Source organism: Neoarius graeffei, chromosome 2, assembly GCF_027579695.1.
Source record: "Neoarius graeffei isolate fNeoGra1 chromosome 2, fNeoGra1.pri, whole genome shotgun sequence".
Classification (NCBI taxonomy): Eukaryota; Metazoa; Chordata; class Actinopteri; order Siluriformes; family Ariidae; genus Neoarius; species Neoarius graeffei.
The window spans coordinates 43,591,658-43,605,178 of record NC_083570.1 but is presented as its reverse complement, the minus strand read 5'-3'; the positions used below and the strand labels follow the sequence as shown (position 1 = coordinate 43,605,178).

At 47.8% G+C, this 13,521-nt stretch overlaps 1 protein-coding gene across 1 annotated transcript in view; it reads right to left on the bottom strand.

Annotated features, from left to right (window-relative positions):
* The window catches only part of bltp3b (bridge-like lipid transfer protein family member 3B), a 111,557-nt gene that overhangs the window by 62,901 nt on the left and 35,135 nt on the right, over positions 1-13,521 (bottom strand). Inside the window, exons 3-10 of the mRNA XM_060914282.1 lie at positions 11,702-11,740; positions 11,412-11,503; positions 11,137-11,326; positions 9,283-9,423; positions 4,133-4,303; positions 2,686-2,866; positions 2,476-2,559; positions 1,608-1,754 (exon numbers count right to left, since the gene is read on the bottom strand). Coding sequence (XP_060770265.1) covers positions 1,608-1,754; positions 2,476-2,559; positions 2,686-2,866; positions 4,133-4,303; positions 9,283-9,423; positions 11,137-11,326; positions 11,412-11,503; positions 11,702-11,740 — 1,045 coding nt within the window. The remainder of the gene's footprint in view (positions 1-1,607; positions 1,755-2,475; positions 2,560-2,685; positions 2,867-4,132; positions 4,304-9,282; positions 9,424-11,136; positions 11,327-11,411; positions 11,504-11,701; positions 11,741-13,521) is intronic.

Below are 13,521 nucleotides of genomic sequence, written 5' to 3'. Positions count from 1 at the left end.
CAATTTTGTGGTGGAATAATTGGATTTGCAGCAAATCATGGGCAGCGGAGACAACATTAAAAATCGCTCAAACACTGAAAGGCAAGGGTTTTTGGGTTTTTTTTCCTGGGATCAAGTAGCTGGCGTAGACTGTCTGATACCCCTTTTCCATCAAATCAGTTCCAGGGCTGGTTCGGGGCCGGTGCTGGTGCTGGTTCACAACTCGTTCAACTTGCGAGCCAGCTGAGAACCAGTTTGCTTTTCCATAGCTCGCGGTGCTAAGGGAAGCCACGTCATTACGTCACTGTATACGTCAGTTACGTCGCTACGTTTGCATAAACCTTGGTGCGAATATTGAAGCAAAAACAACGTGGAAGAAGCAGCAGCAGCAACAACAATAATGGAAGACTTCGCGTTTGCACAGCTGCTGCTTCTCGTCGCTTAAAAATGGTGATCTTTCGCGGTCTTGTTATTGTTGTTGGTCTTAACAACTCCACCCCCCCCGATGATGTAAGCGGTTCTTTCCTCTGGCCCAGCAGAGAGTTGGTGCTAGCCTGGAACCGTTTTTTCTGGCCCCAGAGCCAGTTCTTTGTCAGTGGAAACAGAAAACCCGGTTCCAAACTAAGCACTGGCCCCGAACCAGCCCTGGAACTGCTTTGGTGGAAAAGGGGCATGTGTAAGCGGAGAAAACCGCCAGTCGCCAGTGCTTGCGGACATCTCTGAACAAGAAACTGAAACAGGTCTGGCATTTCTCGATCATCTAGGAGCTGAATAACAACATGGCTTACATGCATCGATCTATGGCTCACGTCGCGATAAGTTTCATTTCCAAATACGTCAGCAGAAATGCCAACAACAGTGAGAGATTTTCATAGAGTCACTTGTTTTCTGAATGTAACTGCACACACGCATGATAATGGTTGTTACATTTTGAATCTGAACTTCCTTTGCGCTCACTTGGACAAACGAGACCCCTGGTTCTGTACAATCATGAACTGAAGGTTGAAAAAGGATCAGGGATTGGCATGAATGTACACTACCGTTCAAAAGTTTGGGGTCACCCAGACAATTTTGTGTTTTCCATGAAAAGTCACACTTTTATTTCCCACCATAAGTTGTAAAATGAATAGAAAATATAGTCGAGACATTTTTCTGGCCATTTTGAGCATTTAATCGACCCCACAAATGTGATGCTCCAGAAACTCAATCTGCTCAAAGGAAGGTCAGTTTTATAGCTTCTCTAAAGAGCTCAACTGTTTTCAGCTGTGCTAACATGATTGTACAAGGGTTTTCTAATCATCCATTAGCCTTCTGAGGCAATGAGCAAACACATTGTACCATTAGAACACTGGAGTGAGAGCTGCTGGAAATGGGCCTCTATACACCTATGGAGATATTGCACCAAAAACCACACATTTGCAGCTAGAATAGTCATTTACCACATTAGCAATGTATAGAGTGGATTTCTGATTAGTTTAAAGTGATCTTCATTGAAATGAACAGTGCTTTTCTTTCAAAAATAAGGACATTTCAAAGGGACCCCAAACTTTTGAACGGTAGTGTAGCTCAGCAGTGACGAGCAGCCACACCAAGGGAGCAAACATTTATCAGAGAGATAGGAAGCTCACCATGTTGAGGGGAGCACTGGGATTGTCCGCTGATGGCGTTTTTAAGCATTTCCATGTTCGACCGATATTCTTCTAGCAGAGCACGAGCCCAGCCTTCACGGGTCTTCGTGGCATCACTGTAGTGCATCCAGTGCTGGCACGTCTCACCTACACCCACACAGGAAAGAGGGAAAAAAAAAAAAAGTGTCGCCACAGTAAGGGCCCGGTCCCACAATACTAATAACTATAACTACAACTATCCCTCTGCCTGAATTTAGTTCCAGTCTGGAGCAGTCACACCACAACTATAATATCGCTTGGTCCTGCCACTCAGGGAAATAAACGCATGCAACTTAGGAATAGTCATGGCTTCACGATGCAACAAGGAGGTATGAAGATGCCCAGGAAAAATAATACGTGCTCAGATAACAATTATTGGATTGGTCAGATGTTTTATCAGATCAGGTCCAGGCCTAGGATAGATAAATAAATAAATAAATAAATAAATAGCTCCAAAAGCAATCTCACCGATACGGATAAACCCAGGCTTGGGCTAGAGGTATCGTTATTGGACTGCTGTGACCACAAACTATATAAACTGCAGGGGAATGATTTATTTATACAGTTATCGCTATCGTTATTGTGGGACTGAGCCTTTACTTCTCACAGCAAATCCTCAGTTTGAACAGGATCAGAAATATTTCATCCTCTGCTTGTGCGATATTGATTTTTCCATTTTATAAATCCACCAAACGAGTTAATCAAACAGAACTGAATGGTGGATTTTGAAGTGATTCGAAAGTGTCATCACTCACAATCAATCAATGGATATTACGGTAAGGTAATGTGGTGTAGGGACGGTAAATAATACCGTCCCATGTGTTTATACCTGCTCTGTGGAACGGATAGTAGTCTACAGTGATGGAACTGAAAGACAGCTGCATGGCCCCAACTTGAATCCTCTTATCAATCCCTGGGAGAGAGAGAGAGAGAGAGAGAGAGAGAGAGAGAGAGAGAGAGAGAGACAGTGTGTGACCTGCCAGACATTTGTAGGACAGAGGATGAGCTGCAGTTCTTTCACTTTGCTGGTGTGCTGTACCTCTGTCCTTGGCGTGGATGTCGTCACAGATGTGCAAATCGAGGTGTGTAATCTGCAGGTGATGGGAGGTTTCACACACGTTGAAGGCATTGAAGAGGTGAGCCATAGAGGCACTCGGGTCTGCTGCGGCTGAGGCCTGCTGGGTGTGGACCTGCTGTGCGGAGATGGGCGCCGGTGTTGCCTAACATATACAATAACACGCCGTCACTTAACTGGGGAAGATATTTTCTGTTACCACTGCAAGTGCAAGAAGAGAAGCAGGAAAGTAAGATTGAATAAAAAATGGACACATTTTGACATCATTCAACAGAGGGAGAGAGAGAGAGAGAGAGAGAGAGCTAGAACACGAAAAAAGAGAGAGAGAGCAAGAGCGCAAGAACTGAAAGAGAGCACGCAAGAAGGTGTACGGGGAGAGAAAGAGGACGAGGGAGCAAGAATGTGAGAGAGGAGTAAGAATGAGAAAAAGAGGATGAGGGAGCAAGAAAGAGAGCAAGAACTGAAAGAGAGCGCAAGGTGGTGTATGGACAGAGAGAGACAGACAGAGAGAGCACAAGAACATGAAGGAGAGAGCAAGAATGAGAGAGAAAATGAGAAAGAGAGAACAAGAACATGGGGGGGAGAGAGAGAGAGAGAGAGGTGGGGGAGCAAGAATGAGAAAGAGGATGAGGAAGCAAGAATGTGAGAGAGCAAGAACATGAAGGGCAGAGAGAAAGCAAGAACTGAAAGAGAGCGCGCAAGAAGGTGTATGGGCAGAGCGAGAGAGACAGCAAGAACATGGAGAGAGAGAAAACAAGAAAGAGAGGACGAGGGAGCAAGAAAGCGAGGACGAGGGAGCAAGAATGAGAGAGAGAGAAAACAAGAAAGAGAGGACGAGGGAGCAAGAATGAGAGAGAGAGAGAGCAAGAATGAGAAAGAGAGGATGAGGGAGCAAGAACGTGAGGGAGAGCAAGAACGTGAGAGAGCAACAACATGGAGAGAGAAATAAAGTGAGAGAGAGGGAGCAAGAATGAGAAAGAGAGGACGAGGGAGCAAGAATGAGAGAGAGAGAGAGAGAGAGAGAGGGGGGAGCAAGAATGAGAGAGGATGAGGGAGCAAGAATGAGAAAGAGAGGACGAGGGAGCAAGAACATGAAGGGCAGAGAGAAAGTAAGAACTGAGAGTGTGCAAGAAGGAGAGAGCAAGAACATGAAAGAGAGAGAGCAAGAATGAGAGAGGATGAGGGAGCAAGCATGTGAGAGAGAGAGAGAGAGAGAGCACAAGAACATGAAGGGAAGAGGGAGAGAGAGAGCACAAGAACTGAAAGAGAGAATGCAAGGTGGTGTACGGAGAGAGAGAGAGAGAGAGAGAGAGAGAGAGAAACTATGTGAGAGAGAGAGAATTAATAAACACTGTAGCCTGTATTTAGTCCTAGGTGGTGAAGAATGGGGCCATGGTCAACATGCGCGCACCTGAGAAGAGTCCGGTGCCATGCTCTTCCTCTGCAGTGCCGATTTCTCGATGGCCTCACTCAGAGACTTGGCGTACTGTACCATGGCTTTGAGCTGCGAGTCCGTCAGCACCCACAGCAGGTCGTCCAGGATCAGGATCAATTTAGACGCCACCACATGGCAGTCCTTCATCTGACAGCAACACAGCAAGGAATGGGTGTTCAACAGAAAGCTCAATACACTGAAGCAGACTGGGTCAGGTTGGTGTGAGCTGCCAGGAAGGACACAAGAACGCACATAATCACTCTTTACAACCGTGGTGAGCAGAAAAGCATCTCGGCACGCTCAACACCTCAAACCAGCAGGAGGCCACACACTGGGCTGTACAGCACTTTGGCTCAACACCTGTTTTAAATGTGCTTGACTTGGGTTCCTCTCCCGTCAGCCAAGAACAGGAACCTGAGGCCATCATGGGCGCACAGTGTCACCCGAGCTGCTGGGGAGAAAAACTTCAGTCAGTCTTCATCTGTCCAGTTTGGGCGAGTCGGCGTCCATGAAGGGCTCAGATTCCCGTTCTTGGCTGACGGGAGAGGAACCCAGTCTGGTCTCCTACTGTTGTAGCCCATTCACCTCAAGGTTCGATGTGTTGTGCGTTCCAAGATGCTTTTCTGCTCACCACGGTTGTAAAGAGTGATTATTTGAGTTACTATATCCTTCCTGGGAACTTGAACCAAATCTGATCACCAGGGCCATAGCCAGCATTTTAAAATCACGGAGGTCCGTGACGCACAAAGCGCGTGGCGAAAAATTTGACATATTTAAATGAGAGGGGTGAATTACACGTCACACAAGAGATCTCCCATCTCATCTCATTATCTCTAGCCGCTTTATCCTGTTCTACAGGGTCGCGGGCAAGCTGGAGCCTATCCCAGCTGACTACGGGCGAAAGGCGGGGTACACCCTGGACAAGTCGCCAGGTCATCACAGGGCTGACGCATAGACACAGACAACCATTCACACTCACATTCACACCTACGCTCAATTTAGAGTCACCAGTTAACCTAACCTGCATGTCTTTGGACTGTGGGGGAAACCGGAGCACCCGGAGGAAACCCACGCGGACACGGGGAGAACATGCAAACTCCACACAGAAAGGCCCTCGCCGGCCACGGGGCTCGAACCCAGACCTTCTTGCTGTGAGGCGACAGCGCTAACCACTACACCACCGTGCCGCCCGCTTTGGCTTATCGAATGATTTATTTTAAAAATCACAAACAAGGTAGGTAGCCCCTCCTAGAACTGCCACCTTATTGTGGTGGAGGGGTTTGTGTGCTTGAATGATCCTAGGAGCTATGTTGTCGGGGGCATTATGCCCCTGTTAGGGTTTCCCAAGGCAGACAGGTCCTAGGTGACAGGCCAGACCAAGAGCAGTTCACCAAAAAACCCCTATGGAGAAAAAATCCAGGACCGTGACGTCGCCCGGTAGGATGCAGCCGGGGCCCCACCCTGGAGCCAAGCCCGGGGTTGGGGCTCGTATGCGAGAGCTTGGTGGCCGGGCCTTTGCCCATGGGGCCCGGCCGGGCTCAGCCCGAAGAGGTGACGTGGGCCCGACCTCCTGTGGGTTCACCACCCACAGAGGTAGCAGTAGGGGTTTGGTGCAGTGTGGATTGGGTGGCAGTCGAAGGCAGGGGCCTCGACGACCTGATCCCCGGACACAGCGGCTGGCTGTTGGGACATGGAATGTCACTTCGCTGGGGGGGAAGGAGCCTGAGCTTGTGCGGGAGGTTGAGAGGTACCGGCTAGAGATAGTCGGGCTCACCTCCACGCACAGCTTGGGCTCTGGAACCCAGCTCCTCGAGAGGGGCTGGACTTTCCACTTCTCTGGAGTCGCCCGTGGTGAGCAGCGGCGGGCTGGTGTGGGCTTCCTTATAGCTCCCCAGCTCAGCCGCCATGTGTTGGAGTTTACCCCAGTGAACGAGAGGGTCGCCTCTCTGCGCCTTCGGATTGGGGAGAGGGCTCTTGCTGTTGTTTGTGCCTACGGGCCAAATAGCAGTATAGAGTATCCGGCCTTCTTGGAGTCCCTGGGAGAGGTACTGAGGGGTGCTCAGACTGGGGACTCCATTGTGCTACTGGGGGACTTCAATGCTCACGTGGGCGATGACAGTGACACCTGGAGGGGAGTGATTGGGAGGAACGGCCTCCCCGATCTGAACCCGAGTGGTGTTTTGTTATTGGACTTCTGTGCTAGTCACAGTTTGTCCATAACGAACACCATGTTCGAGCATAGGGGTGTCCATAAGTGCACGTGGCACCAGGACACCTTAGGTCGGAGGTCGATGATCGACTTTGTAGTCGTGTCATCTGATCTCCGACCCTATGTCTTGGACACTCGGGTGAAGAGAGGGGCTGAGTTGTCAACTGATCACCACCTGGTGGTGAGTTGGATCCGCTGGCGGAGGAGGAAGCTGGACAGACCTGGCAGGTCCAAACGTATGGTGAGGGTCTGCTGGGAACGTCTGGCCGAGCACTCTGTTGGGGAGGTCTTTAACTCCCACCTCCGGGAGAGCTTTTCCCAGCTTCCGAGGGAGGCGGGGGACATTGAGTCTGAGTGGACCATGTTCTCTACTTCCATTGTGGACGCAGCTGTTCGGAGCTGTGGCCGCAAGGTCTCCGGTGCCTGTCGTGGCGGCAATCCCCGAACCCGGTGGTGGACACCGGAAGTAAGGGATGCCGTCAAGCTGAAGAAGGAGTCCTATCGGGCCATGTTGACCTCCGGGACTCCTGAGGCAGCCGACGGGTATCGGCAGGCCAGGCGTGCTGCAGCTCGGGCAGTTGCGGAGGCAAAAACTCGGAACTGGGAGGAGTTCGGGGAGGCCATGGAAAAGGACTATCGGTCGGCCTTGAAGAAATTCTGGCAAACCGTCCGACGCCTCAGGAGGGGGAAGCAGTACTCTGCCAACACTGTTTACAGTGCGGGTGGGGAGCTGTTGACCTCGACTGGGGACATTGTCGGGCGGTGGAAGGAATACTTTGAGGATCTCCTCAATCCCACCGTCATGTCTTCCACTGAGGAGACTGAGGCTGATGACTCAGAGGTGGACTCATCCATTACCCAAGCCGAAGTCACTGAGGTGGTTTGCAAGCTCCTCGGTGGCAAGGCACCGGGGGTGGATGAGATCCGCCCTGAGTATCTCAAGTCTCTGGATGTTGTGGGGCTGTCTTGGTTGACACGCCTCTGCAACATCGCGTGGCGGTCGGGGACAGTGCCTCTGGAGTGGCAGACTGGGGTGGTGGTCCCTCTTTTTAAGAAAGGGGACCGGAGAGTGTGCTCCAATTATAGGGGAATCACACTTCTCAGCCTCCCAGGGAAAGTTTACTCCAGGGTACTGGAGAGGAGAATTCGACCAATAGTCGAACCTCGGATCCAGGAGGAACAATGCGGTTTTCGTCCTGGTCGCGGAACACTGGACCAGCTCTATACCCTTCATAGGGTGCTCGAGGGTTCATGGGAGTTTGCCCAACCAGTCCACATGTGCTTTGTGGATCTGGAGAAGGCATTCGACCGTGTCCCCCGTGGTATTCTGTGGGGGGTGCTTCGGGAGTATGGGGTTCGGGGCTCTTTGCTAAGGGCTGTCCGGTCCCTGTACGAACGGAGCAGGAGTCTGGTTCGCATTGCCGGCAGTAAGTCAGACCTGTTCACAGTGCATGTGGGACTCCGTCAGGGCTGCCCTTTGTCACCTGTTCTGTTCATAATTTTTATGGACAGAATTTCTAGGCGCAGCCAGGGGCCAGAAGGAATCCTGTTTGGGAACCACAGGATTTTATCTCTGCTTTTTGCGGATGATGTTGTCCTGTTGGCTTCTTCAAACCAGGACCTTCAGCATGCACTGGGGCGGTTTGCAGTCAAATGTGAAGCGGCTGGGATGAGAATCAGCACCTCCAAGTCCGAGGCCATGGTTCTCGACCGGAAAAGGGTGGCTTGCCCTCTCCAGGTTGGTGGAGAAGTCCTGCCTCAAGTGGACGAGTTTAAGTATCTCGGGATCTTGTTCACGAGTGAGGGAAGGATGGAGCGTGAGATCGACAGGCGGCTCGGTGCAGCCTCCGCAGTGATGCGGCCGCTTTACCGGTCCGTCGTGGTGAAGGAGGAGCTGAGCCAAAAGGCGAAGCTCTCAATTTACCGGTCGATCTACGTTCCGACTCTCACCTATGGTCATGAGCTTTGGGTAATGACAGAAAGAACAAGATCGCGGATACAAGCGGCTGAAATGAGTTTCCTTCGCAGGGTGGCTGGGCGCTCCCTTAGAGATAGGGTGAGAAGCACAGTCACTCGGGAGGAGCTCGGAGTAGAGCCGCTGCTCCTCCACATCGAGAGGAACCAGCTGAGGTGGCTCGGGCATCTTTTTCGGATGCCTCCTGGACGCCTCCCTGGGGAGGTGTTCCAGGCATGTCCCCTCAGGAGGAGGCCCCGGGGAAGACCCAGGACACGCTGGAGGGACTATGTCTCTCGGCTGGCCTGGGAACGCCTCGGTGTTCTTCCCGAGGAGCTGGCCGAGGTGTCTGGGGAAAGGGAAGTTTGGGCTTCCATGCTTAGACTGCTGCCTCCGCGACCCGGTCCTGGATAAGTGGAAGAAGACGAGACGAGACAAACAAGGTAGGCTAAAACTGCGCTGCTTCGAAAATGTAAATTTAACAGCTTCATGAAAGTGCGCTGATGGTTACCATGAAAAAAAACCGTGTCTACTGCACTGCGTTCCCTCCGCCGAGTCGCGCACTCATTTGTTTTTGTGTTCTTGGTCTCAGAGCCGCACGCACGAAACAGACACAGAAGACAGAATCAACGTTTAACATAATTAACAATGCACTTTTTACAGAGATGTTTTAATGTTCTTTATTTTTTTTATCCAGTTGAATATTTAGCGTACAAATGTATTTTCAGCTCTTAAAAATGACTGAGGTCCGGACCGCGGTGGCCTCACAGCTGGCTACGGCCATGGGGTTAAATTCACAGAGCTCACACTTTTTCTTCATTCTGATGTTTGACGTGAACATTAACCCGAGCTCTTGACGTGCATCCGAATGATCATTTCAGCTGATTAGATGACTGCATGAATGCTCAGGTGCTCCTAATAAAGTGGACAGTGAGTGAGTAGAACAATCGAGAGAAAGCTTACCCTTCTCTTAAGTGTGACTCTGATCTTTGACTGATTGGTGATGAGACGGATAGGGGCACTGAGCACCTCGTGTTCGGAGCTCTGGATGGCATCAGCCTCAATCCGGATCATCTGCCAGCTCACCTCCTTAAAGGTCAGGATCTACACCGCAACACACACTGAATCTGAGCACACATACACACATCTCTATACACTCTCGTGTGTGTTTATACCAGTATACAACCCCGATTCCAAAAAAGTTGGGACAAAGTACAAATTGTAAATAAAAACGGAATGCAATAATTTACAAATCTCAAAAACTGATATTGTATTCACAATAGAACATAGACAACATATCAAATGTCGAAAGTGAGACATTTTGAAATTTCATGCCAAATATTGGCTCATTTGAAATTTCATGACAGCAACACATCTCAAAAAAGTTGGGACAGGGGCACTAAGAGGCTGGAAAAGTTAAAGGTACAAAAAAGGAACAGCTGGAGGACCAAATTGCAACTCATTAGGTCAATTGGCAATAGGTCATTAACATGACTGGGTATAAAAAGAGCATCTTGGAGTGGCAGCAGCTCTCAGAAGTAAAGATGGGAAGAGGATCACCAATCCCCCTAATTCTGCGCCGACAAATAGTGGAGCAATATCAGAAAGGAGTTCGACAGTGTAAAATTGCAAAGGAGTTTGAACATATCATCTACAGTGCATAATATCATCAAAAGATTCAGAGAATCTGGAAGAATCTCTGTGCGTAAGGGTCAAGGCCGGAAAACCATACTGGGTGCCCGTGATCTTCGGGCCCTTAGATGGCACTGCATCACATACAGGCATGCTTCTGTATTGGAAATCACAAAATGGGCTCAGGAATATTTCCAGAGAACATTATCTGTGAACACAATTCACCGTGCCATCCGCCGTTGCCAGCTAAAACTCTATAGTTCAAAGAAGAAGCCGTGTCTAAACATGATCCAGAAGGGCAGACGTCTTCTCTGGGCCAAGGCTCATTTAAAATGGACTGTGGCAAAGTGGAAAACTGTTCTGTGGTCAGACGAATCAAAATTTGAAGTTCTTTACGGAAATCAAGGACGCCGTGTCATTCGGACTAAAGAGGAGAAGGACGACCCAAGTTGTTATCAGCGCTCAGTTCAGAAGCCTGCATCTCTGATGGCATGGGGTTGCATTAGTGCATGTGGCATGGGCAGCTTACACATCTGGAAAGACACCATCAATGCTGAAAGGTATATCCAGGTTCTAGAGCAACATATGGTCCCATCCAGACGATGTCTCTTTCAGGGAAGACCTTGCATTTTCCAACATGACAATGCCAAACCACATACTGCATCAATTACAGCATCATGGCTGCGTAGAAGAAGGGTCCGGGTACTGAACTGGCCAGCCTGCAGTCCAGATCTTTCACCCATAGAAAACACTTGGCACATCATAAAACGGAAGATACGACAAAAAAGACCTAAGACAGTTGAGCAACTAGAATCCTACATTAGACAAGAATGGGTTAACATTCCTATCCCTAAACTTGAGCAACTTGTCTCCTCAGTCCCCAGACGTTTACAGACTGTTGTAAAGAGAAAAGGGGATGTCTCACAGTGGTAAACATGGCCTTGTCCCAACTTTTTTGAGATGTGTTGCTGTCATGAAATTTAAAATCACCTAATTTTTCTCTTTAAATGATACATTTTCTCAGTTTAAACATTTGATATGTCATCTATGTTCTATTCTGAATAAAATATGGAATTTTGAAACTTCCACATCATTGCATTCCGTTTTTATTTACAATTTGTACTTTGTCCCAACTTTTTTGGAATTGGCGCGCGTGCGTGTGTGTGTGTGTGTGTGTGTGTGTACCTCTCCACGAGCAGGGTCCTGAATGCGTGTGTAGCGCAGGTCACTGGTCACCCAGCTGGTGTTCACGCTGTAGACCTGCAGCTGAGAGAGCTCAAACGATGCGTTAAAGGCCTTGGCACTGATCCGGATAACGATGGAATTGACAGACAGAGAAATCCCCTCTACTACCTTCTCGGCAAAACCATACTCGCTGAAATAGAGAAACGGAGCGAAAGCCACGTTCACGAAAGAAAAGCTGAGGGACAGCTTTCAGGTATGACGCAAGCAATACTGACCTTTGACCTGAAGCTGTTGCTATAGGAGAGGGTCCATTGGGTGGGCGTGGCTCATCACAGGTGCTCATTTCCATCACAACTTTGTCCAGTGACTGAAAGACAGTCAGTCAGCCAAATAATTTGACCTACTACAGACCTCACAAAATATCACGAGCGAAGTGTAGGTGCAAGTTTCAACGTTCATCTTTAATTAAAAAAAAAAAAAAAGTGTGTCTTGATAAAAACAGCGTTACTGTACAGAAAGGACAGCAGTCCTTAGTGTAGTGGGTGAAGTGAGTGGCAATACTTACCAGGGATATAGGATGTGTTTTCAGCTTCGTCCATGGTATCTGATTGAACACACACACACATTTCAAATTTAAAAAAATTAAAAATACAAGTGCTCCGAGAGCACAATATCCCCCGCTGGCAATGATACCATAACTCTGGTAAAATGCGACTGAATTGAACGAAATTGCAATATGCGTATTACTGACATATAACAAAGAATCCTGCCAAGTTTCGTGAAATTCCTCCAAATATTGTGAGAGGAGTTGACTTCAGAAGGTGAGTACCCTTCACGGGACGGACATTGCCACGACATAATCCCCCTTCAGGCCTTTCGACCAGCGGGGGATAAAAATTGTGAGGGAAGTTGATTTCAGAAAGCATGCACACCTTGATGAAATTGCCAAAGTACAAGTTTGTTCGTAATCAAGGGCATAACTCTGGGAAAATTTACCCAAATTAAACAAAATTTTAATATGCGTATAACGGTCATATAACAAAGCCTTCTGCCAAGTTTGGTGAAATTCCTCCACAAATTGTGAGAGGAGTTGATTTCAGAAGAACTTCCACCCTCATGAAATTGTCAAAGTGCAAGTTATTTAATCAAGGGCCGAAACTCGGGGAAAATTTTTACAAATGAAATTAAAATCGCAATATGCGTATTACCGTCATATAACAAGGCCTTTTGCCAAGCTTCGAGAAATTCGTTCAAAAATTGTGAGAGGAGTTGATGTCAGAATGCGAGCACACCTTCATGAAATTGTGAAAGTACAAGGTTGTTAATTAAGGGCCACGACTCTGGTAAAATGCGACCAAATTGAACAAAATTGCAATATGCGTACTACCGACATACAACAAGGCCTTTTACCAAGTTTGGTGAAATTCCACTACAAATTGTGAGAGGAGTTGATGTCAGAAGGAAAACACACTTTGCCAATTTCACAAGAGTATAATTTTGTTAATCAAGGGCTGTAACTCTGGTAAAACGTGACCCAATGTAACAAAATTACAATTTGCATATTACCGACATACAACAATGAATTCTGTCAAGTTTTGTGAAATTCCTCCAAAAATTGTGGGAGGAGTTGATTTCAGAAGGAGAGCACGCTTCCCGGGATGGACAGACGGACGGACAGAAATCACCATGACATAATCCCCCTTCGGGCCTTTCGGCCAGTGGGGGATAAAAACTAAGACAACCTAAGCTCCATCATATATTATTATCCATACAGGACATTTTTTCGATGGAATGAAAAGGTGTTCTATTCCCTTCTAGCGGGTTTCATTCATTTGGTTTGATCACATACAAGATTGTTAGCATATCGCTTATTCTACGTGCATTACGTCACTCTACCCAATGGAGAATGGAGCGTTGAATATGGTTTACGATATTGCATGGTTGTCAAGACAATATGACGTCAAACGTCGGAGATGTAAAACTTCTACATCACTAACATTGTTAGCGACTGACAATTTGTAAACAAACTTCGTTAAATACGGAAGATTTTGAGAGAATTTTGAAAGAGAAAGATGCATTCAACACCTGAAAGGAATATGTATGTATGTATGTATGTATGTATGTATCATATGTATTATTATAATAATGGCTTTTTTTCATGGTATATCAGATATATTCCCTTCAGCTAGCATGATATTGAACTCATCTTCGACTCGTTCAGTATCATACTAGTTGAATGGAATATATCTGATATACCATTCAACGTCAGCCAACATCTGGAGTCCGACATCAGCAAATGTTGAGACAGTGGGTTTCTGGAGTTTTCTTCCTTTCCACACCATGTCTCTTTTTTTTTCCTGTACAGTGCTTGTATTGAATACCAAA